This window comes from Somniosus microcephalus, chromosome 4, assembly GCF_052327205.1.
Source record: "Somniosus microcephalus isolate GS21.2 chromosome 4, FLI_Smic_1.0, whole genome shotgun sequence".
In the NCBI taxonomy this organism is placed as follows: Eukaryota; Metazoa; Chordata; class Chondrichthyes; order Squaliformes; family Somniosidae; genus Somniosus; species Somniosus microcephalus.
Window position 1 is genome coordinate 175,864,011 of NC_140990.1, and position 26,682 is coordinate 175,890,692.

The following is a 26,682-nucleotide window of genomic DNA, read 5'->3' on the forward strand; positions in this document are numbered from 1 at the left end:
TGGTTCTCCCTTATCTATTCTACCAGTTACATCCTCAAAAAATTCCAGTGGATTAGCAAGCTGTACAGTACAGGGACACTGGGACAGATATAGCAAGCTGTACAATACAGGGACCTGAGACAGGTATAGCAAACTGTACAGTACAGGGAGAATGGGACAGATATAGCAAGCTGTACAGTACAGGGAGACTGGGACAGATATAGCAAGCTGTACAATACAGGGAACAGGGACAGATATAGCAAGCTGTACAATACAGGGAGACTGGGACAGATATAGCAAGCTGTACAGTACAGGGAGACCGGGACAGATATAGCAAGCTGTACAGTACAGGGAGACAGAGGCAGACATATACAATCTACACAATATGAAAATCTTAGATAGATATACAGCAGCTGAAGGCAAGAGTTTAGACTGAGCCATATATAAGCGAGACAGTACATGTGATTTCTCAGTGCCCATTACAGAACAAAATGCAGCAGCTCTCTCTCTCTGTTTCTGTGCGTGTCTCTCTGCCCCCCCACCCCCCAATAAGTAATTCAACAGTTTATAACAGTGAAGTTACCTTGGGACAAACGTTTTGGACGGGTGAATCCGATTGAAGAACTCATCACACAGGTTGACAGTAATATTACTTTTGTCCCGTGATAAGACATATCCTGGTGCGATGACAACAGAGTCCCCTAGCTGTGTGAAATGAACAACATCATTTATTCGCTGTCTTAAAACAGGGTTCTAATAGATATTGTTACAAGAACATTGCACGTAGAGACCATGGGCCTGGGCCAATACTAGTGACCTCCATTTAGTCCCCAGTCTCAGCGATGCTTTTCAAAGCAATGGGTCCAAGTATCTGAATAGTTTTTGGGGTGAGATGGTGACCAAAAGTGTCATCATTCTGTCCCCACATCACAGGAAATTAATTTGCCTCAGGGAATCGGGCTGTCGCTGGTTTCTCAGGGTCACACCGGTTTGTCAGGGTCACACGATCCGGTCACACATGCGCAGTACCAAATGGTGCGGTGGCTGCGGCACACTTTCCTTGGCTCCGTGCGGAGAAGGTCAGGGAGTAGGATGGTGGGGGAGAGGGGATCGAAGGGGGGAGAGAGGAGACGGGTTTGAAGGGGGGGAGAGAGGAGCGGGGAGGGGATCGATGTGGGGAGAAAGGGGATTGAAGGGGGGAGGAGAGGGGATCGAAGGGGAAGGAGTGGTAATCGAAAGGGTGGGAGAAGGTATGAGCTCAGGGAGAGAAGGTCAGGAACTTTGAGGTGGGAGAAGGTCAGGAACTCGGGCGGGTGGGAAAGGCAGGAACTCAGGGAGAGAAGGTCAGGAACTTGTTGGGGGGAGCACAGTGAGACCAGTGGGGAGGCGGGATGAATGTGATCCGGGTCTAAAGGGGTGGGGGGAATATGAGCAAGAACGTTATTGTGATCGAGATGGGAAGCTAGATCACATTCTCCCGCCCTCTGTTAGGCCTGAATCATGTTCTTCCACTCCCACCCCCTTTCGCTGCTCACGATGTGGTCTCCTCTACATTGGGGAGACCAAACGCAGATTGGGTGACCGCTTTGCGGAACTCCTCCGTTCAGCCCGTAAGGGGGACCCCGAGCTTCCGGTCGCCTGTCACTTTAATTCACCGCCCCATTCCCACTCAAACCTCACTGTACTCGGGCTCTTGCATTGTTCCACGGAAGCTCAACGTAAACTCGAGGAACAGCGCCTCATCTTCCGATTAGGCACTTTACAGCCTTCCGGACTCAACATCGAGTTCAACAATTTCAGATCATAACTCGGCCCCCTTTCCATTTTTGCTTATATTTTATCCACATCTTTGTTTTGGCCCTCCCCCCCCCGCCGCCTTTTTTTTCTCTCTCCCACATGGCAGCTGTCTCTCATTCTGCCAGAACATTCCACACCTAATCTAGAGCCGTCTTTTGTCTCCACTAGTCCTATCACCATCTCGTCTCGTTTTGAATTCCTCTTAATGCCTCTTCACTTCTTTTGTTCTCTCCCAGCCCTGCCTTTCAATCTATTTCATTTCCTTTCCAGTTTTGAAAAAGGGTTAGACCCGAAGCGTCGACTCTATTTTCCCTCCACGGATGTTGCCTGGCCTGCTGAGTTTTTCCAGCATTTTCTGTTGTTATTTCGGATTTCCAGCATCTGCAGTATTTTGCTATTGTAAGAAGATATTAGGACAGGTGACCAAAAGCTTGGTCAAAGAGGTAGGTTTTAAGTAGTGTCTTACAGGAGGAAACATAGAAGATAGGAGCAGGTGTAGGCCATTCGGCCCCTCGAGCCTGTTCTGCCATTTAATGAGATCATGGCTGATCATCCAAATTCAGTACCCTGTCCCTGCTTTCTCCACATATCCTTTGATCTCTTTAGCCTTAAGAAATATATCTAACTCCTTCTTGAATATATTTAATGAATTGGCCTCAACTGCCTTGTGTGGTAGAGAATTTCACAGGTTCACCACTCTCTGGGTGAAGAAATTCCTCCTCATCTCAGTCCTAAATGGCTTACCCCTTATCCTTAGACTGTGACCCCTGGTTCTGGACTGCCCCGCCATTGGGAACATCCTTCCTGCATCTAGTCTGTCTAGTCCTGTTAGAATTTTATAAGTTTCAATGAGACCCCCTCTCATTCTTCTAAACTCTAGCGAATATAAGCCTAACTCTAGCGAATATAAGCCTAAGGAGAGAGGGTTACGAGGCAGAGAGGTTTAGGGAGGGAATTCCAGAGCTTAGGTCCTAAGCGGCTGAAGGCACGGCCACCAATGGTGAGGTGAAGAAAGTGGAGGATGCGCGAGAGGCCAAAATTAGAGGAGCACAGAGATCTTGGGGGATTGTAGAGCTGGATAAGGTTATAGAGATAGGGAGGGGTGAGGCCATGGAGAGATTTGAACACAAGGATGAGAATTTTAAAAAAGGGGAACTATGGTTCAAATATGGAAAGAGGGCAGAGGGTGAAGAAGGCAACAAGGCATTCAGAGAATTGGAAAAAGGGGACACTATTGTAGGTTTGTGATTATGCTCAAATAAAGGAGTACAGACTGACAGAGTGACATTGCATTAACCAACATGCTTGTTACAAGAAACTGTTCAAAGGGCAGGTCTTACCCAAAACGTTACCCTATCTTGCGGAATCTGGTTGACCTGTCCTTACTTTTTAATCCAGATTTTGAGGGTTCACCTCTAGCCAAATACTAAACGTTTCTTGTTGTGTATGTACCTTTAAGAGAATAACTGGTCTCAGACTGCAGTACCGGCAGTGACCACCCCTGTATAAAAGGCACTAGTGAGCCTCTGTTGTTTTCAGTTTCACTATTGACTTCCATCAGTAAAGACTTGTTTTGTTCAACTCCTGCTGTCCGTGTCTCAATCATTCACGGACGTAATACTGACGACGAGCAGATACGAACCTACCTACAGTCTGCACCACCTCCTGGGATCCATTCCTACAGCGAAGTGAGCAGAGGTCGAGGCCAGGAAGAAAAGAAAGTAAGAGGCAGTAGAAACGGGTGTCGACCGTGGGCATCCGCCCCTGTGTTAGTGGAGTTGAAGATTGCTGGAGAGGTTGTCGGAAGCGGGGCCTGGTTCCTGTCGACGGTGCTTCAGCTAATCGGGCTGGTGGCAGGTAGTACACTGATCCTTCCTGGGCTGCGGCGGTCACGAACTCGATCGGGTGGCTTGCAACGGGGCCGAGCAGCGTTGTCGGGAAGAAGAGAGAGAGAGGGTGGAGCACACAGGGCGCGACCGGTGCTACGAAGCCGGGCTGCGTATAGACCCGAGAAGAGGGAGGCAAGAGTCCCACAGGGTTGTTCCACGACGGGAAAATAATAAAAAAAAGAAATATTAAACGTGCAAGAAACCACGAGGAGCTGCAGGTTGCAACGGGAACCGCGGAAAGCAGCGCTAGCAACAGCGGGGAAGAAGGCAAAGCGCGGGAGGCGCCATCTTAATCAGTGGGGAAGAAGGCAAAGCGCGGGAGGCGCCATTTTGTTAAATCGGGGAAGAAGGCAAAGCGCGGGAGGCGCCATTTTAGATTTGCAAGATGCCGAAGACTGGCTGTATCACTGCATTTGATAATACAATAGAGGACTGGACCACATATGTGGAAAGAGTCGAGGTATATTTCGAGGCAAACGAAATAGCTGATGAGAAAAAGGCATCGGTATTGCTAAACTTAATGGGCGCTAGAACGTACGGCCTATTGCGGGACCTGATTACTCCAGCCAAACCGAAGGCGAAGAGTTTTAACGAAATTGTTGCTGTCCTACAGGAACACCTAAACCCTGCACCGTTGTTGATAGCAGAAAGATTTAAATTCCACAGGAGAACTCAGCATAAAGATGAGAGCAATGCTGAGTACCTTACGGAACTACGCAAGCTATCAAAGCACTGCCAGTTCGGAGAAGGACTGGCAGATACCCTACGGGACAAATTTGTCTGTGGACTCCTGAGTGAAGGAACACAGAAGAAGTTACTATCAGAGAAAGAGCTGACGCTAGATAAGGCTTTCAGCGTGGCAGTATCGTATGAAGCAGCAGCCAGGGGAGCTGCAGAAATTCAACAAAAGCCACAGGAATACGGCACCCACGAAATGACACGGGGATTTGCAAAATGTTATCGCTGCAGGCAATGCGGAAAGATGGGACACATTGCACGAGTTTGCAGGTCTGGGAAGAAGACCAGTGACAACAAAAAGGCTACTAAGGGACTGTACAAGAAAGTACAAAAGATGACGGACAGTAGTTCCGAAGACCAGATGAGCGATAGTGAATCCGGGAACAGGAGACTAAGCTGTCTCAAACTTCACAATGTAATCGCAAAAGAGGATTACCGAACCATTTGGGTCACCCTCACGATAGCAGGGTCCCAAGTTAAAATGGAATTGGATACAGGATCAGCGCTAACCATCATGAATTGACGAGACTACGAGCGGCTATTCTCACACATACCCTTGAAAGAGACATCCATCGTCTTGACGGCGTATACGGGGCAAAAAGTATACCCCAGAGGAAAAATAAGGGTGCCTGTCAAATACAACGGCAAGAAAATACGGAAATTGTATCTCTACATACTGCCAAATGGTGGACCACCGTTATTGGGACGTGAATGGATCAGGAAGATAAACTTAGATTGGCACTCCATTCATGCAATGACGGTGGACGGTAAAAAAGATGAAGACGTCACTCCTGGATGATTGTCAACAATCTTAGCTAACGCCAAAGAGGTATTTCAACAAGAACTGGGCATGCTTAAAGGCATAACCGCCTCGATAAAAATAGAAGAGAATGCAGTTCCCAAGTTTTTCAAAGCAAGACCGGTACCATATGCAATTCGCCCAGCCGTCGAGGCAGAGCTGGAGAATCTGGAGAAGGCAGGCGTGTTGTCTAAGGTCGACTGGAACGAGTGGGCGACACCCATCATTCCTGTCATGAAGAAAACGTTAAGCAATAAGTCCGGGGAGCCAAGGAAGATTCGCATCTGTGGGGATTTCAAGGTGACTGTGAACCCAGTCCTTCACACAGTACAATATCCTCTTCCAAGGATAGAAGACAGTTTCTGTGGTGTATGTAACCTGTTCCACCTTAAGAGAACTACCTTAAGAGATGTACTACTTTCTCTTGGCTGCTGTATACTGTAATACCGGTGGTGACCACACCGGTATATAAGTGTTGTGCAAGGATTTGCTGGGCAGTTCAGCCCTGACCTTTGAATAGTAAAGACCTGTTAAAAGTTATTCTTGTTGTCTGTGTCCAGTGATTGATCCTAAACCTAACTGGGACATACAGACTCAACAGTGGCGACGAGTCCGATCTTACCCTGCGGCAAATTTACATCCAAGGCAGCTTCGTCCTCAAAACGGGCGTCGAGAAGAGGCATCCGCCCTCATCATCCTGCTGAGCACCATCACACGGGAGGCATCGAGAACCCGGGTTAAAAAGAAAAAGAATTCTGACCACGAAGCCCTCCATCAGCGACAGGCAGTGTTCATTCCTTCTACCACGGTGGTGGGTAAGCCGATCAGCGACACGAGCAGAAAGTCGGCCGCGTTGACTGTGGAGTAGGGGAGGGAAAACAGAGGAATAAGGGAGGAGAGCTCGACCACGGCCGGTAGAAAGGGCCGGGCTGCAATCGAGGCTGAGAGGCGCAGCGACTGGGGCAGCTTAAGGCTCGAGAGCCGCGGAGAACTCAAACGCAGCCGGTGTACAGGACCGGGCTGCGAGCGGGGCTGCGAGGCAAAACAGCGTCGGGGAGTTGAGAAGCTTAAGGCACGAGAGCCGCGGAGAATTCAAACGCAGCCGATGTAAAGGACTGGGCTGCAAGCGGGGCTGCAAGGCAAAGCAGCGTCGGGGGAGTGAGAACCGCTGGGGAGGCGAGAACGGCAGCAGCAAGGCAATCGCCATTGCAGCCAGCGGGGGAAGAAGGCAAATGCGGGAATCTGCCATTGTAGTCGGCGGGGGAAGAAGACGAGAACGGGAAAGACCGCCAAGCGCGGGAAGCCGCCATTTTAGTAGGCGGGGGAAGAAGACAAGCGCGGGAAGCCGCCACTTAAAAAAAAAAAAATTTTTTTAACTTGCAAGGATGCCTAAACATGGGAGCATTAATACCTTTGATAGCGATGTCGAAGATTGGACCACGTATGTAGAACGCATGGAAGTTTATTGTAAAGAAAATAAGGTACCAGATGATGAGAAAGCATTAACCTTATTAAGCTCAATGGGGGCGAAGACATACGGGCTATTGAAGCACCTTCCATCACCAATTAAACCGGCGGATCAGACCTTCGTGAATATTGTTACTGTCCTGAAAAATCATTTAAACCCCACACCGCTGATGATAGCGGAACGATTTAAATTTTACAGAAGAACGCAGTTGAAAGACGAAAGCAACGCTGAATTTTTAATTGAACTACGTAAGCTATCGAAGTACTGTCAGTTTGGGACAGGGCTAGCAGATGCGCTGAGAGATACATTTGTGTGTGGATTGTTAAAAGAAGGAACACAAAAGCGACTGCTTGAAGAGAATGATCTTACGCTTGATAAAGCTGTCACTATTGCAGCATCACAAGAAGCCGCAGCAAGAGGCACTGCAGAAAGGCAGCTACGGTCACCGGAACTCTGTACCAATCAAATGGTCTTGAGTACAGTAAAATGTTATCGTTGTGGAAAGACAACACACGATCAGAACCAGTGCTGGTTCAAAAATCAGGAATGCAGAAAATGTGGCAGGCTTGGTCACATAGCTAAAGTATGCCGGTCAGGAAAGAAGACCAGCAACAAAAAGTCACCGCAGGAAAAGTACAAAAAGGTACACAAGGTGACAGAGAACAGTTCGAACGAACAGAAGTCAGATTCAGACGCCAGCAGTAATGAACTGGGTAGTCTAAGAGTACACAATGTTGGTAAGGAAGCAGACCTCCAAACAATTTGGGTCACACTTCAGATAGCAGGAGCCCAAGTGAAGATGGAATTGGACACTGGATCGGCATTGATGGTCATGAATAAGAAAGATTACAAAAGGTTATTCCCACATATTCCCCTACGGGATATGGAGATTGTATTGAAAACATACACGGGGCAAAGAGTATACCCCATCGGGAAGATAGAGGTAAAGGTGGTCCACAAGGGCAAAGAAAGCTGAGGAATGGACTTATATGTGCTACCTGAGGGAGGTCCACCACTACTGGGACGGGAGTGGATTAGGAAAATAAATATGGACTGGCATTCCTTAAAAGCACTAACGGTAGATTCCGGTACAAAAGATGTCAAACCTAAACGATTGTCCAGAATATTGGACGATGCTAAAGAGGTGTTCCAACAAGGACTGGGAACACTGAGAGGAATTACGGCAAACATCAAGATTGAAGAACATGCAAACCCAAAATTTTTCAAAGCCAGACCGGTACCTTATGCAATACGACCTGCTGTGGAAGCTGAGCTGGAAGGGCTAGAACATTCAGGAGTACTGTCTAAGGTAGACTGGAGTGAGTGGGCCACGCCCATTGTCCCAGTCATGAAGCGTTCATCGAGCAACAAGCCGGGGGAACCGGGGAAGGTTCGCATCTGTGGTGATTTCAAGATCACTGTTAATCCGGTGCTTCACACGGTGCAGTATCCGCTTCCACGGATTGAGGATATCTTCGCTTCATTGTCTGGCGGGAAACACTTCACCAAGATAGACCTGGCGCAGGCGTACTTACAGATGGAAGTTGAGGAAGAGTCACGCCAGTATCTCACGATCAACACGCATAAAGGCTTGTACCGGTATAATAGACTGGTTTTTGGAGTGGCATCGGCTCCAGCAATTTGGCAGAGGGCCATGGAGCAGGTATTACAGGGAATTCCAGGTACACAATGTTACCTGGACGATATTCTGATTACAGGAGATGATGACGAGGAACACCTTGCAAACTTGGAACTGGTGCTCACCAGATTGAAAGAATATGGTCTTCGAGTTAATTGCCAGAAATGTGAATTCTTTCAGAAGCGGATCTCGTACTGTGGTCATGTCATTGACCAGGAGGGGCTTCATAAGTCTCCTGACAAGATCGAAGCTGTTGTGAAGGCTCCCGCTCCGGATAATGTATCCCAATTGAGGTCGTTTCTAGGGTTGATTAACTATTACCATAAGTTTCTGCCAAATTTATCCACGGTGCTGCACCCGCTGAACGTTCTTTTGCAGAAGGGAGCACCATGGAAGTGGAGCGAGGACTGTAAGAGGGCCTTTCGCGAAAGCAAGGCATTGATCACCTCAGAGGAAGTGTTGGCTCACTTCAACCCAACGCTGCCTATTCGTTTGGCTTGTGATGCTTCTCCATATGGTATTGGGGCAGTACTCTCACACAAGTTGCCAAATGGCCAGGAGAGGCCAGTTGCGTTCGCATCTAGATCATTGACCTCCGCTGAGCGCAATTATGCTCAGATAGATAGGGAGGCTCTCAGCCTTGTGTGGGGAGTAAAGAAGTTTAATCATTACCTGCAGGGCCAAAAGTTTACGCTTCTGACAGACCACCAGCCGTTGGTATCCATTTTTAACCCTAAGAAGGGTGTTTCGGTGATGACAGCACAGAGACTCCAGAGATGGTCCCTTTTCCTAGGGGCACATCAATATCAGATAGAATTCAAAGGTACAAAGCAGCATGGTAATGCTGATGGGCTGTCGCGCCTGCCACTACCTACAGAGGAGGAGGCACCGACGGTTGACCCTGTTGAGTTATTTCACTCGACCATCATCGAATGTTTACCAGTCACCAATGCAAGTATTGAAAGAGAAACCAGGAACGACCCGACACTGTCCAGGGTCTACGAAGTGACAGTGAAGGGATGGCCAGCACATGGTGATCCACTGTTACCGGCATTCTCAGCAAGACGAGAACAGCTGTCCGTCTGTCAAGGAACATTGATGTATGGAACAAGGGTGATTATTCCTCCTAAGTTAAGAGAGAGAGTTCTAAAGGAACTGCATGAAGGTCATCTGGGGGGAGTCAAGATGAAAAGCCTTGCTAGGGCTTATGTGTGGTGGCCGGGTATCGACCAACAGATAGAGGAGCTGACGAAAAGCTGCTCAGGGTGCCAAAAAGTGCAAAATGCACCTCCGATTGCACCGCTGCATCCATGGGAATGGCCTTCAACCCCATGGCAACGTGTACATATTGACTTTGCTGGTCCTTTCATGGACTCCATGTTTTTAATTGCGGTGGACGCACATTCTAAATGGCCAGAAATGATTAAGATGACTACCACTACCTCGGAAAAGATGATCGCGGTGTTAAGAACGATATTTGCGAGAAATGGATTGCCAGAACAAATATGTTCAGACAACGGACCACAGTTCGTGTCAGAAGAATTCCAGGGATTCATGAAGAAGAATGGGGTGAAACATTATACCTCTGCCCCATATCATCCGGCTACAAACGGGTTGGCCGAGAGATTTGTACAAACGTTTAAAAAAGCAATAAAGGCCATGAGCGAAGATCAGATTCCACTACAACACAAGGTGGACAAATTCCTACTGGCATATCGAAACGCCACTCATGCAGTGACAAACCAAAGTCCTGCCATGATGTTCTACAACAGGAGGTTGCGGTCCAGGTTGGACTTGTTAAAACCAAATGTGCGGAGGGAAGTTGAAAACAAACAGTTCCAGCATATAAATAACAAGACCACTCGGAGTTTCGAAATAGGACAACTAGTGTTAGCCCGGGACTATAAAAACGAGAAATGGCAATCTGGAACAATTCGGGCCAGACAAGGACCCCTGATGTACACGGTAGATATTGGTGAAAATGTAATACGGAGTCACGCTGACCAACTGGTAGAATCGAGAACAAGGGTCGAACCCATGGTTACGGCAGAGACAACCGTGAAAGAAGTTAGTGAACCTGAAGCATCTACCTCAGAAGTGAATGTACCTGATGATGATGTCCAATCCATAAGAGACCAACTAGATGAGTCACCCCAGCAACGAGAATCAGAGACCCCTGAAAGGCGTTATCCAACTCGAATCAGGAGGCCTCCTCAGAGACTGAATCTTTGAACTGCTTTGCATGAAGTTGTATATATATATGTTATTATGTTATGTTAAATGGGGATATAACTGTTAAGCTAAAAAGGGAGGATTGTGGTGTATGTAACCTGTTCCACCTTAAGAGAACTACCGTAAGAGATGTACTACTTTCTCTTGGCTGCTGTATACTGTAATACCGGTGGTGACCACACCGGTATATAAGTGTTGTGCAAGGATTTGCTGGGCAGTTCAGCCCTGACCTTCGAATAGTAAAGACCTGTTAAAAGTTATTCTTGTTGTCTGTGTCCAGTGATTGATCCTAAACCTAACTGGGACATACAGACTCAACAGTTTCCCTTCTCGTGTTTGATCAGGTATCTGCCAAGACTCGGTTTCACAGCCACATCATTTTCCTCAGCAACTGTCTCCGGTTCCGACTTATTCCACGTGGATTCCAACTAAACTTCCACCCTTCGTGCTTCGGATCCACCCAGGATTACAAATATCTCCAAGATATTAATCGTTCCTCGAACTACTGCTCTCGCTGCATCTTGAGATCCACGCTCAACGCCATGCGCCGCCACATGAACAACCTCGACCTCTCTCTTCAGCAGCACCAACGCACTCTATCTCAAAGCTGTCCGGGTCCACAGTTCCATTTCATCCTTCGACTCATCCGACGCTTCAACAAAAAACTTTTCTTCTTCCTTTCCGATGTCAAGGATCGCAAGCTTCATCAACTCTTGGACACCAACGCCCTCCGGTACCTTCTTCCCCTTCACTTTCCTCTGACCCCCCTTCCCCCAATCTTACCCCCTGCCGCGTTTTCACTATCCCCTCTGACCTCCCACTCTCTGACCCTGAACGATCAGTCCTCAGCAAAGGCCTGAGCTTCATCCCCTTACGCCCCCACCTCAATGAATTTCGAGCTCGGCACGATGTTGCGCTCTTTTTCCGCCGCCTTCGTCTCCGTGCCCACTTCTCTGGCCAGGAGTCTTCCCCCCGCACAACTGACCCTTTCTCCCGCTTGCAGAATTCCCGTTCTACCTGGACCCCTCCCCCTGGCCTCTTACCCTCTCTAGATCTTTTCATTGCTAACTGCCGCCGTGACATCGGCCGTCTCCATTTCTCTGCTCCCCTCACTCACTCCAACCTACCTCCCTTTGAACTTGCAGCACTCCATTCTCTTAGATCCAACCCTGACATTGTCATTAAAACCGCTGACAAGGGTGGTGCTGTTGTTGTTTGGCGCACTGACCTCTACCTAGCGGAAGCTGAATGCCAACTCTCCGACACCTCCTCCTACCTCCCCCTGGACCATGACCCCACTACCGAACATCAAACCACCATTTCCAAGACTGTCACTGACCTCATCTCCTCTGGAGATCTTCCCCCTGCTGCCACCAACCTCATAGTTCCCCAACCCCGCACAGCCCGCTTCTACCTCCTTCCCAAGATCCACAAACAGGACTGCCCTGGTAGACCCATCGTTTCAGCCTGTTCTTGCCCCATGGAACTTATCTCTTCCTATCTTGACTCCATCTTTTCTCCTCTTGCCCAGTCTCTTCCCACCTACATCCGCGATTCTTCGGACGCCCTCCGCCACTTTAACAGTTTCCAGTTTCCTGGCCCCAACCGCTTCCTTTTCACCATGGACGTACAATCCCTCTACACCTCCATCCCCCACCCGGATGGCCTGAGGGCGCTCCGCTTCTTCCTTGAAGAGAGGCCCGACCAGTCCCCATCCACCACTACCCTCCTCCGCCTGGCTGAACTTGTTCTCACATTGAACAACTTCTCCTTTAACTCCACTCATTTCCTCCAAATCAAAAGTGTTGCCATGGGTACCCGCATGGGTCCTAGCTATGCCTGCCTTTTCGTGGGCTATGTGGAACAATCTTTGTTCCAGTCCTACTCGGGTCCCCTCCCTCACCTCTTTTTCCGATACATTGATGACTGTATCGGTGCCGTTTCCTGCTCTCGTCCCGAACTTGACAATTTCATTCACTTCGCCTCCAATTTCCACCCTTCCCTCACCTTCACATGGTCCATCTCTGACTCTTCCCTTCCCTTCCTCGACTTCTCCGTCTCCATCTCTGGGGATAGGTTATCGACCAATATTCACTACAAGCCCACTGACTCCCACAGCTACCTGGACTACACTTCCTCCCACCCCGCTTCCTGTAAGGACTCTATTCCATTCTCCCAGTTTCTCCGTCTCCGCCGTATCTGCTCCGACGATGCCACCTTCCACACCAGTGCTTCAGACATGTCTTCCTTTTTCCGCAACCGAGGATTCCCCTCTACCGTGATTGACACTGCCCTCGACCGTGTTAGTTCTATCTCCCGCACTTCTGCCCTCACCCCTGCCCCTCCCTCCCGGAACCACGATAGGGTTCCCCTTGTCCTCACCTTTCACCCCACCAGCCTCCACATTCAACGGATCATCCTCCGGCATTTACGCTACCTCCAAAGTGATCCCACCACCAAACGTATCTTCCCCTCCCCTCCCCTTTCAGCATTCTGCAGGGACCGCTCCCTCCGAGACACCCTAGTGCACTCCTCTATCACCCGAAACAGCCCTTCCCCTTCGCCTGGCACCTTCCCGTGCAAGCGGAGGAGATGTAACACCTGCCCCTCTCCTTCCCACTGTCCAGGGCCCCAAACACCCCTTCCAGGTGAAACAGCGATTTACTTGTACTTCTCGCAATCTAGTATACTGTATTCGCTGCTCACGATGCGGTCTCCTCTACATTGGGGAGACCAAACGCAGATTGGGTGACCGCTTTGCGGAACACCTCCGTTCAGTCCGTAAGGGTGACCCCGAGCTTCCGGTCGCCTGTCATTTTAATTCAACGCTCCATTCCCACTCGGACCTCACCGTCCTTGGCCTCTTGTATTGTTCCACGGAAGCTCAACGTAAACTCGAGGAACAGCACCTCATCTTCCGATTAGGCACTCTGCAGCCTTCCGGACTCAATATCGAGTTCAACAATTTCAGATCATAACCTCGGCCCCTATTTCATTTTTTCTTGTAATTTTTCCACTCCTTTCCCCCCCGCCCCCCTTTCCTTTTGTTTCGCTCTCACACCTGGCAGCTATCCCTTGCCCTGCCAGTACACTTTACACCCAATCTCAGCCTATTACCATCTCGTCTAGCTTCTAACACCTTTCATTGTCTCTTTTTTACTTCTTTTGTTTCTTTTATTCTTTTGTCCGATCGCAGCCCTGCCTCCGATCCATCATTTCTTTCCAGTTTTGAAAAAGGGTTCGACCCGAAACGTCAACTCAAATTTCTGTCCACGGATGTTGCCTGACCTGCTGAGTTTTTCCAGCATTTTCTGTTGTTATTTCGGATTTCCAATATCCGCAGTATTTTGCTATCGTAGAAGACATCTTCGCCTCACTGTCTGGAGGGAAGCGTTTTACAAAAATTGACCTAGCACAAGCATATTTGCAGATGGAGGTTGACGAGTCCTCTAGGAAGTATCTCACGATAAACATTCACAAAGGTCTTTACCAGTATCATCGATTGGTATTCGGAGTAGCATCGGCTCCGGCGATATGGCAAAGAGCGAGGGAACAAGTCCTGCAAGGGATTCCGGGGACTCAGTGTTACTTGGACGACATCCTAGTGACAGGTGAAGATGACAGTGAACACCTTAACAACCTAGAACAGGTGTTCACTAGACTACGGGAACATGGGCTATGAGCCAACCGCCCCAAGTGCGAGTTTTTTAAGAAACAGATATCGTATTGTGGCCACGTGATTGATGAAGAGGGGTTACATAAGTCCCCTGACAAAATTGAAGCGGTTGTTAAGGCCCCAGCACGTGAAAATGTGTCGCAACTGAGGTCATTCCTCGGATTGGTGAATTACTACCATAAGTTTTTGCCGAATTTGTCGACAATTCTGCACCCACTGAACGTCCTGCTACGAACGGGGGTAGCATGGAAATGGAGTGATGATTGTAAGCGGGCCTTTCAGAAGAGTAAGGACCTAATCACTTCAGGAGAAGTATTGGCTCACTACAACTCAGCACTGCCGATCAGACTGGCGTGTGATGCGTCTCCCTACGGCATTGGGGCGGTACTGTCACATAAATTCCTTGATGGTTTAGAGAGGCCGAGAGCTTTTGCGTCACGCTCATTAACTTCTGCCGAGCGTAACTACGCCCAGATTGACAGAGAGGCCCTCAGCCTAGTGTGGGGGGTGAAGAAGTTCAATCACTACCTGCACGGTCAAAAATTTACTCTACTAACTGATCATCAACCTCTTGTCTCCATTTTCAACCCTCAGAAGGGTGTACCGATAATGACAGCACAACGGCTGCAGAGGTGGTCCCTTTTCCTAGGGGCACACCAATATGACATCGAGTACAAAGGAACTAAACAGCATGGGAATGCTGATGGATTGTCACGCCTACCGTTGCCGACGGTGGAAGAAGACGACCTTGCAGTGGATCGAATGAAGTTATTCCACTCGACCATAGTCGAATGTCTCCCTGTGACGAATGCAAACATAGAAAAGGAAACGCGGAATGACCCGACACTATCACGGGTCTATGATTTAACGGTGAAGGGATGGCCAGCAGATGGCGAACCACTGCTGCTAGCATTCTCGCCAAGAGAACAGCTGTCAGTGTGCAGAGGAACCTTGATGTGTGGATCCAGAGTAGTAATTCCACCTAAGTTGACGGATAGAGTGCTCAATGAGCTTCATGAGGGTCATCTGGGTGGGGTAAAAATGAAGAACTTAGCCAGAGCGTTTGTGTGGTGGCCGGGAATCGATAGAGAAATCGAAGAGATGACCAAGAGCTGTGCAGGATGCCAGAAGGTCCAAAACGCCCCACCACAAGCTCCTCTGCATCCATGGGAGTGGCCCTCATCTCCATGGCAAAGGGTGCACATTGATTTTGCTGGTCCCTTCATGGACTCGATGTTTTTAATTGCGGTGGATGCACATTCAAAGTGGCCAGAGGTAATAAAAATGTCCTCAACCACCACGGAAAAAACTATCACAGTTTTACGAAACATATTCGCCAGGAATGGGCTGCCTGAACAGATTTGCTCTGACAATGGACCACAGTTTGTGTCTGAAGAGTTCCGGAGGTTCTTAAAGAACAATGGTGTTAAGCATTACACATCTGCCCCATATCATCCAGCCACTAATGGACTGGCCGAGAGGTTTGTCCAAACATTCAAGAAAGCTATCAAGGCAATGTGTAATGAAGATATACCCCTACAACACAAGGTGGACAACTTCTTGTTTGCCTACCGGAATGCGACACATACGGTTACCAATCAAACTCCAGCCATGATGTTCTTCAATCGAAGACTACGATGCCGCTTGGATTTGGTTAAGCCAAACGTCCGAAGAGATGTGGAGAACAGGCAGTTTCAGAATATGAATGAAAGGCCGACCAGGAGTTTTAAGATAGGTCAACCAGTTTTGGCCCGGGACTACCGCACTGAGAAATGGCAGCCAGGAACGATTTGTACACGGCAAGGACCTCTCATGTATACCGTGGACGTTGGAGAGAGCATTGTAAGATGCCATGCTGACCAGATTCTAGAGTCACTGGAAAACGTCAACTCCACACCACGATCTGATACACCTGGCAATGAAATCGATGTACCAATTGCAGCTACCGCAGAACCGGTGATATTGGAAGATGAACCAAACAACGACATTGATCCCGACTCAACATTGCCAGAAGAACCTGATACCCCAAAGAGGCGTTATCCAGACAGAATCAGGAAGCCTCCTCAAAGACTGAATTTATAATTGCTTAAACTTAACCAATGTATCTAGCAACCGTAATTGTGATTGTAATTAGTTATCATTTAGTTGTTAAATGAATGTTATGTACTGTTTATCTAAAAGGGGAGGAATTGTTGTGTATGTACCTTTAAGAGAATAACTGGTCTCAGACTGCAGTACCGGCAGTGACCACCCCTGTATAAAAGGCGCTAGTGAGCCTCTCTTGTTTTCAGTTTCACTATTGACTTCCATCAGTAAAGACTTGTTTTGTTCAACTCCTGCTGTCCGTGTCTCAATCATTCACGGACGTAATATTTCTCAATTTGTCACTGGGGAGACGCGGGTCTCCCATTGGCCACTGCGCTACAGCATTACGGGTCTACTCGTATAATGAACCTCTTACCTTGTAATGTGGGAAAGTCGTCCCTCTCTCGCATTTTTTACATAACTCCGATGCACACGTTGTGCTGGCGGGGAAAAGACAAAGAGAGAAGCGGTGAAATAATCCTCCTTTCTGGATCAGAAGCAATGTTTAATATGGGAACAGAAAAGCACCACCAACAATGAGCGCTGCTTATAGTAAGAGATTGTTCCATGGGCTCGCCACAGTCCTACAGTAACACATCCAACTTGCAGAAGGACAGCATCCCGTTATACCACATTAGGCGGCCCATCTAGGCGGTGTCCTGGCCAATATTTATCCTTCAATCAACATAACAAAAAAACAGATTATCTGGTCATTATCACATTACTGTTTGTGGGAGCTTGCTGGATACAAATTGACTGGTGTGTTTCCTACATTACAACAGTGACTACACTTCAAAAGTACTTCATTGGCTGTAAAGCACTTTGAGATGTCCGGTGGCCGTGAAAGACGCTATATAAATACAACTCTTTCTTTTCTTTCATCCAGATATTTTGAGATGAAGATTTCCAAACACAGGAGCAGGTTTCAATTCCCTACTTTCACTCTGCATCCCACTCCCAGTCTGACCTCTCTGTAATCGGCCTCCTACACTGTTCCAACGCAAGTTCGAGGAACAGCACCTCATCTTTCTACGATGCACTTTACAGCCTTGGAGCCTTAACACTCAGTTTAACAACTATAGATCTTAACCACTGCTCCTATTTTCTCTTGAACATTCTGTAAGCATTAACATCTCCTCTGGACCCACCTTTTGTTTCTATACTTGTTCCATTATCACCTCCTTTTCCTTTGCACAATCATCCCTTTTGTCATTTAATCACTCCTGCCCTCTACCCTATCTCAGACCTTCACATAGAAATATAGAAGATAGGAGCAGGAGTAGGCCATTCGGCCCCTCGAGCCTGCTCTGCCATTCAATGCGATCATGGCTCATCATCCAAATTCAGTACCCTGTCCCCGCTTTCTCCCCATACCCCTTGATCCCTTTAGCCTTAAGAAATATATCCAACTCCTTCTTGAATATATTTAATGAAATGGCCGCTACTGCCTTCTGTGGTAGAGAATTCCACAGGTTCACCACTCTCTGGGTGAAGAAATTCCTCCTCATCTCTGTCCTAAATGGCTTACCCCTTATCCTTAGACTGTGACCCCTGGTTCTGGACTCCCCAACCATCGGGAACATCCTTCCTGCATCTAGTCTGTCCAGTCCTGTCAGAATTTTCTAAGTTTCAATGAGATCCCCTCTCATTCTTCTAAACTCCAGCGAGTATAAGCTCAATCAACCCAATCTCTCCTCATACGTCATACCTGCCATCCCAGGTATCAGCCTGGTGAATCTTCGCTGAACTCCTTCCATGGCAAGAACATCCTTCCTCAGATAAGGTGACCAAAACTGCACACAATACTCAAGATGTGGTCTCACCAAGGCCCTGTACAACTGCAGCAAGACATCCTTGTTCCTGTACTCAAACCCTCTCGCTACGAAGGCCAACATACCATTTGCCTTCTTAACCGCCTGCTACACCTGCATGCTTACCTTCAGCGACTGGTGCACCAGGACACCCAGGTCTCATTGCACTTCTCCTTCTCCCACTCTATTGTCATTCAGGTAATAATCTGCCTTCCTGTTTTTGCCACCAAAGTGGATAACCTCGCATTTATCCACGTTATATTGCATCTTCCATGTTTCTGCCCAATCACCCAACCTGTCCAAATCATACTGGAGTTTCTCTGCATCCTCCTCACAGCACACACGCCCACCCAGCTTTGTGTCGTCTGCAAACTTGGAGATATTACATCTAGTTCCCTTGTCTAAATCATTAATATATATTGTGAATAGCTGGGGTCCAAGGACCAATCCCAGCGGTACCCCACTATTCTCTGCCTGCCACTCGGAAAAACACCCATTTATTCCAACTCTTTGCTTTCTGTCTGCCAACCAGTTCTGTATCCAAGTCAATACCTTGCCCCCAATCCCATGTGCCTTAACTTTACACGCTAATCTCTTATGCGGGACCTTATTGAAAGCCTTCTGAAAGTCCAAATACACCACATCCACTGGTTCTCCCTTATCTATTTTACCAGTTACATCCTCAAAAAATTCCAGTAGATTAGTCAAGCATGATTTACCTTTTGTAAATCCATGTTGACTTTGTCCGATCCTGTCACTGTTTTCCAAGTGCTCTGCTATTACATCTTTTATAATGGACTCTAGCATTTTCTCCACTACCGATGTCAGGCTTACCGGTCTGTAATTCCCCGTTTTCTCTCTACCACCTTTTTTGAATAGTGGGGTAACATTAGCTACCCTCCAATCCATGGGTACTGTTCCAGATTCCATCGAATGTTGGAAGATGATCAGCAATGCATCTACTATTTCTAGGGCCACTTCCTTAAGTACCCTAAGATGTAGATTATCAGGCCCTGGGAATTTATTGGCATTCAATCCTGTCAATTTCCCTAACACCATTTCCCTACAAATACTGATTTCTTTCAGTTCCTCCTTTTCATCAGACCCTATGTTCCCCGACATCTCTGGGAGGTTATTTGTGTCCTCCTTTTTGAAGACAGAACCAAAGTATGTATTTAATTGGTCCGCCATTTCTTTGTTCCCCAATATAAATTCCCCTGATTCTGACTGCAAGGGACCTACGCTTGACTTCACCAATCTTTTTCTCTTCACATATCTATAAAAGCTTTTACAGTCAGTTTTTATGTTACCTGCCAGCTTACTCATATTCTATTTTCCCCTTCTTAATTAATCCCTTTGTCCTCCTTTGATGAATCCTAAACTGCTCCCAATCCTCAGGTTTACTGCTTGTGGTGATTATTTCCTATGTTTAATAAGAAGTATTGTGATTGGTGAATGGGGTGGTTGTTCTCTGTGTTAGTAAGAAGTATTGTAATTGGTTGTTTGTTTCTACCTTGAGATATATGCTGTAGACTCATTGGTAGTGGATGTCAGGTGATTTGTGGTGGCCATCTTAAATTCAGTTTTCTCCAGTCATGGTTGGAGACTGGTGTTGAAAGATGTGCTACTGGATTTTTAAAGTTAATAAAGCCTAGATTAGAAAGGCAAATCTATTCTTTATTTCAATTTATTAACTTTTTATCAGAATGGAGCGATATCTTCAACCAGAACGATTCAATGCTGACCCTAATTCTGCAGGAGTGGATGATAAATGGAAACATTGGTATTGTACATTTACAAACTTTTTGGGTGTGTTGGAACAAGAGTCTCTGAATATGCTGAATATGCTGATCAACTACATTGCTCCGGATGTGTATAAGTATATTTTGGACTGTAAAACTTACGAATTGGCTATTTCTACATTGGAGAAGATTTTTGTTAAACCAAAGAATGAGGTATTTGCACATTATCTTCTATCTGCCCATAGGCAGCAGGTGGGAGAATCTTTGGATACTTATTTACAAGCACTTCGGCACCTTAGTGCTAACTGTAATTATAAAGCCGTGACGGCTGAAGAATATAAGGAAGAATCGGTACGGGATGCTTTTATTAATGGACTACTGTCTAGATCAATTCGTCAGCGGTTGTTAGAAAATAAGACTTTGGATCTCAAGAGTGCTTTTGAGCAAGCTTCTACATTGGATATGGCTCAGAGAAGTTTGGATTCTTATGCTCTTTCTAATCGACCTGCGACTGTGGTTTCGGCAGTTCCGGACGAAAAAGAATTAGGTGGACTTAATGGGAGTGGTTTACTAGATTCTGGAACAGTTTCTACTTCGGCGGCTGTTGCCTCTAGGATTCAGAAGTGTTATTTTTGTGGGAACGTCCGGCATCCTCGTTTGAAGTGTCCTGCCCGGGAGGCTGTGTGTAGTAAATGTGGAAAGAGAGGTCATTATGCACGTGTTTGTAAATCATTAGGTTCAATTACCTCCTCTTCTGCGACTATTCAACCTGTAGAGAGGGCGTTTATTGCATCAATTTCTGCTGCATTTGCTCATGGCCTAAACAAAGCTATAGTTATGGCCCAAGTTAATGGGTTAGAAGTGAAGGCTCTCATAGATACGGGCAGTACCGAGAGTTTTATAAGTCTTCAGTTTGCGAAGGAAAAGTGTTTGAAAATCTTGCCTGTTACTTATCAGGTGTGTATGGCTCAGACAACCCTTACTTCACAAGTAGTTGGTTGTTGCCTTGTGAAAATGATTCTTCTAGGTAATACGTATACTGATATATGCCTATCTGTTTTGCCTAATCTTTGTGCGGATATAAACTGATTGGTCATGATGTGCTTAAATTACACGAGTCTCTCAGTCTTTCGTTTGGAGGGACGAAGCCACCCTTATCCATTTGTGGATTAACTTCTTTATCCATTTCTCCATTATCACTTTTTTCCAATTTGATGCCGGATTGTAAGCCAATTGCTACCAAGTCAAGAAGGTATAGCAGTCAGGATAGAGAATTTATTAATTCTGAAGTCCAACGTCTTTTATTGGAAGGAATCATTGAACCTAGTTGTTCGCCTTGGCGGGCTCAGGTAGTTGTCACCACTAACGAGAGACATAAGAAACGAATGGCGATAGACTACTCTCAAACTATTAATAGGTATACTCAATTAGAATCGTACCCTTTGCCTAAGATTGATGAGCTTATCAACAAAGTATCTCAGTATAAGTTTTTTAGCACTATTGATTTAAAGAGTGCTTATCATCAGATTCCTATTGTTAAGAGGGATCAATCATATACAGCCTTTGAGGCTGGTGGAAAGCTGTATCAGTTTTGCCGAATACCATTTGGTGTTACTAATGGTGTTGCTTGTTTTCAACGGGCAATGGATGCTTTTATAAGTGATAACTCTCTCTCTGACACCTTTTCATATTTAGATGATATCACGGTGTGTGGTAAATCAAGGGTGGAGCATGATTCTAATTTAGAAAGATTCCTTCAAGCTGCGGAAAAAGTTGGTTTAACTTTTAATAAAGAGAAGTGTATCTTTTTGACTACTGAGGTAAATCTACTGGGGTATATTATCTCGGGGAAATAAGATTAAACCAGATCCAGAACGTTTGCGACCATTGATCGATTTACCTTATCCTACTAATTCTAAGGCTTTGCAACGAGTTGTTGGACTGTTTTCTTACTATTCTAATTGGATTGCAAACTTTTCGCAGAAGATCCGGCCCCTTATTTGGGTTACGACATATCCTCTATCATGGGAGGCCAGGACATGTTTTGATAATTTTTAAAAGGATATCTTAGGAGCAGTTGTGCATTCTATTGATGAGCAGGTTCCCTTTGTGATTGAGACGGATGCTTCTGATTTTGCAATTGGGGCTACTCTGAACCAGAATGGAAGACCTGTGGCCTTTTTCTCACGTACCTTGAACAATAGTGAAAAAAGACATTCTTCAATAGAAAAAGAGGCATATGCAATAGTAGAAGCACTGCGTAAATGGAGACATTATTTATCGGGGCGACATTTCACGTTGGTAACCGATCAAAAATCTGTGTCCTTTATGTTTGATGTTAAACATTTTGGAAAGATCAAAAATGATAAAATAATGAGGTGGAGGATTGAGTTGGCATGTTACCATTTTGATATAGTTTATCGTCCAGGGAAGGATAATGTTGCTGCTGATGCACTGTCGAGGGCTTATTGTTCTGTGATTCACGGAGATACGCTTATTAATCTTCACAATGCCTTATGTCATCCTGGGGTTACGAGGATGATACACTTCGTACGCACTAAGAATTTGCCCTTTTCAGTTGAAGACGTCAAGCGGATGACTTCATCATGTTCTATCTGTGCTCGGTGTAAACCGAATTTCTTTAAGCCTCAACGAGCTCATCTTATAAAGGCTACTTCTCCTTTTGAACGTCTGAGCGTTGATTTTAAGGGGCCTCTTCCTTCAACGACTCAAAATCGATACATATTTACTGTTGTGGATGAGTTTTCAAGGTTTCCTTTTGCTTTTCCTTGTGCAGATGTATCAGCTGCTACAGTTATCAAATGTCTGACTCAACTTTTTGTCATCTTTGGGATGCCTGCGTATATCCATTCGGATCAGGGAAGTTCTTTTATGTCTTCCCAGTTGAAGGAATACCTTCAGAGTCGGGGAATTTCTACTAGTAGAACTACCCCGTATAACCCCCAGGGTAATGGACAGTGCGAACGATACAATGGGGTGATCTGGAAGGCAGTTATGTTGGCTTTGACATCCCGGAACCTTAAGAATACACAGTGGGAAATGGTACTGCCTGATGCCCTGCATTCCATTAGATCATTGCTTTCAATGGCTACTAATGTGACTCCCCATGAAAGGCTCTTTAATTACCCACGGAGATCTACTACGGGATATTCGGTACCTTCATGGCTTACTATGCAGGGACCTGTGCTGTTTCGACGCCATGTTAGATTGTCAAAATATGATCCTTTAGTGGAGGAGGTGGAGCTGTTGGAGGCAAATTCCCAATATGCTCATATTCGATTCCAAGATGGGAAAGAAAGTACTGTTTCAATTAAAGATTTGGCTCCTTGTGGTGGCCAGCCCTCTTCTGAGGATACTAATAATAGTCACGATTCAGATAATGTGGATGTTGTTATAGATACTACGAATATTTCCAATCCTACTGCAGATAATTATACTTCTATTAGTCAGCCTTTGATGGATGTTCATGACCGTCCTAGTTTACTTCCTGATGGGATTTCCAATCTGGAAACCGTTGATAATCGGGATATGGATAGCCTTCCTGCAGAAGATACTTCGGTGTCTCCGGGTGTGGGAGGGCAAGGAATTTCACCAAGGTTAAGAAGGTCGACACGAACAAGATATCCGGTCGACCGATTGAAAATGGACTTTTAAATTGATAGTAATGTTTTAAAATTGTTGAAATATTATATTTGTATTTTAGTTGTAAATAAATTAATTATAAATTGTAAAGGTTGTTTTAGGTTGGAGCATGTTTTAAAAGGAGGGGTGAATGTGGTGATTATTTCCTATGTTTAATAAGAAGTATTGTGATTGGTGAATGGGGTGGTTGTTCTCTGTGTTAGTAAGAAGTATTGTAATTGGTTGTTTGTTTCTACCTTGAGATATATGCTGTAAACTCATTGGTAGTGGATGTCAGGTGATTTGTGGTGGCCATCTTAAATTCAGTTCTCTCCAGTCATGGTTGGAGACTGGTGTTGAAAGATGTGCTACTGGATTTTTAAAGTTAATAAAGCCTAGATTAGAAAGGCAAATCTATTCTTTATTTCACTGCTTTTTCTGGCCAATTTATATGTCCTCTCCTTGGATCTTATGCTATCCCTAATTTCCCTTGTTAGCCACAGTTGAGTCAGCGTTTTTGTTTTATTTTTATGCCAAACTGGGATGAACAAATTCTGTAGTTCATCCATGCGGTCTTTGAATGTTTGCCATTGCCTATCCACCGTCAACCCTTTGAGTGGCATTTCCCAATCAATCCTACCCAACTCGCACCTCAGACCATCGTAGTTTCCTTTATTTAAATTCAGGACCCTAGTCTCTGAGTCAACTACTTCATTCTCCATCTTAATAAGAACATAAGAACATAAGAAGCAGGAGTAGGCCATACGGCCCCTCGGGCCTGCTCCGCCATTCAATAGGATCATGGCTGATCCGAATCTAGACTCACGTCCACTTCCCTGCCCTCTCCCCATAACCCCTAATTCCCTTATCTGCTAGGAAACTGTCTATTTCCGTTTTAAATTTATTTAATGTTGCAGCTTCCACAGCTCTCTGGGGTAGCAAATTCCATAGATTTACTACCCTCTGAGTGAAGAAGTTACTCCTCATCTCAGTTTTGAAAGGGCAGCCCCTTATTCTAAGATTATGCCCTCTAGTTCTAGTCTCACCCATCAGTGGAAACATCCTCACCGCATCCACCCGATCAAGCCCCCTCACAATCTTATATGTTTCGATAAGTTTGCCTCTCATTCTTCTGAACTCCAATGAGTAGAGGCCCAACCTACTCAACCTTTCCTCATACGTCAACCCCCTCATCTCCGGAATCAACTGAGTGAACCTTCTCTGAACCGCCTCGAGAGAAGAATTCTATCATATTATGATCGCTCCGACCCAAGGGGCCTCGTACAACAAGATTGCTAATTAATCCTTTCTCATTACATAATACCCAGTCTAAATGGCCTGATCTCTGGTTGGTTCCTCGACATATTGGTCCAGGAAACCATCCTGTAAACACTCCATGAATTCCTCCTCCACAGTATTGTTACTAATTTGGTTAGCCCAATCTATATGTAGATTAAAGTCACCTATGATGACTGCTGTACCCTTATTGCACGCTTCTCTAATTTCCCTTTTAATGCCACCCCCAACTTCTGCATTACTGTTTGGAGGTCTATATACCACTCCCACTAATGTTTTCTGCCCCTTGGTATTTCTCAGTTCTACCCATACAGATTCCACATCATCAGAGCTAATATCCTTCCTTACAATTGTGTTAATCCTTTCTTTAACCAGCAATGCTACCCCACCTCCCTTTCCTTTTTGCCTATCTTTCCTGAATATTGAATACCCCTGGATGTTGAGTTCCCAGCCTTGGCCACCCTGGAGCCATGTTTCCGTAATCCCAATCAAATCATATTCGTTTACCTCTATTTGCGCCGCTAATTCATCCACCTTATTACAAATGCTCCTCGCATTAAGACACAAAGCCTTCAGGCTTGTTTTTTTAATGCTCTTAGACCTATTAGAAATATTATTTACTATGGCCATGTTTGATTTAAACCATTGATTTCTCTGGCTGCCACTTTTGTTTTTCTCCTTCCTATCTTTTGCTTTTATCCTTGTTTCCCTTTCCTCTGTCTCCCTGCTCAGGTTCCCAACCCCCTGCCATTTTAGTTTAAACCCTCCCCCAGAGCACTAGCAAACACTCCCCCTAGGACATCGGTCCCGGCCCTGCCCAGGTGCAAACCGTCCGGTTTGTACTGGTCCCACCTCCCCCAGAACCGCTTCCAATGTCCCAGGAACTTGAATCCCTCCCCCTTGCACCATTCCTCTAGCCACGTAGTCATCTGAAATATCCTTCTATTTCTACTCTGACTAGCATGTGGCACTGGTAGCAATCCTGAGATTACTACCTTTTGAGGTCCTATTTTTTAATTTACCTCCTAACTCCCTATATTCAGCTTTTAGGACCTCATCCCGTTTTTTACCTATATGGTTGGTACCTATATGCACCACGACAACTGGCTGTTCACCCTCCCCTTCCAAAATGTTCCGCAGCCGCTCTGAGGCATCCTTGACCCTTGCACCAGGGAGGCAACACACCATCCTGGAGTCTCGTTTGCGGCCGCAGAAACGCCTATCTATTCCCCTTACAATAGAATCCCCTATTACTATAGCTCTACCCCTCTTTTTCCTCCCGTCCTGTGCAGCAGAGCCACCCCTGATGCCAGGAAGTTGGCTGCTGCTGCCTTCCTCTGATAAGCCATCCCCCTCAACAGTATTCAAAGTGGTATATCTGTTTGAGAGGGGATGTCCACAGGGGACTCCTGCACTACCTGCCTGCGCCTACTACTCTGTCTGTTGGTCACCCCTTCCCTTTCTGCCTGTCCAACCTTTGCCTGCGGTGTGACCAACTGCTTAAACGTGATATCGACGACGTCCTCAGCATCGCGAATGGTCCAGTATGTATCCAATCGCAGCTCCAGTGCCGCAATGCGGTCTGCCAGTAGCTGCAGCTGGACACACTTCCTGCACACATGGTTGTCAGGGACACAGGAAGTGTCCCTGAGTTCCCACATAGCGCAGGAGGAGCATACCATGGGGCCGGGCTCTCCTGCCATGACTTACCCTTTAATTAATTGAAATTAAATTAAATCAAATCAATCCCACCAATTACACTACAGTTAAATGATATATTTAAGGACCCTGGTTTACCAATAGGCCCCGCTACACCACAGAGACCTTAAAAACTATAAACCACAGAGTTAAAGTTTAAAAAGAAAGAAATACTCACCAACCAATCATTA

At 46.2% G+C, this 26,682-nt stretch overlaps 1 protein-coding gene across 1 annotated transcript in view; it reads right to left on the reverse strand.

Annotated features, from left to right (window-relative positions):
* LOC147120004 (flagellum-associated coiled-coil domain-containing protein 1-like) overlaps positions 1–26,682 on the reverse strand; it is a 132,641-nt gene that overhangs the window by 85,975 nt on the left and 19,984 nt on the right. The window contains exons 3-4 of the mRNA XM_085985494.1: positions 16,679–16,742; positions 563–684 (exon numbers count right to left, since the gene is read on the reverse strand). Of these exons, the coding sequence (XP_085841620.1) occupies positions 563–684; positions 16,679–16,742 (186 nt within the window). The remainder of the gene's footprint in view (positions 1–562; positions 685–16,678; positions 16,743–26,682) is intronic.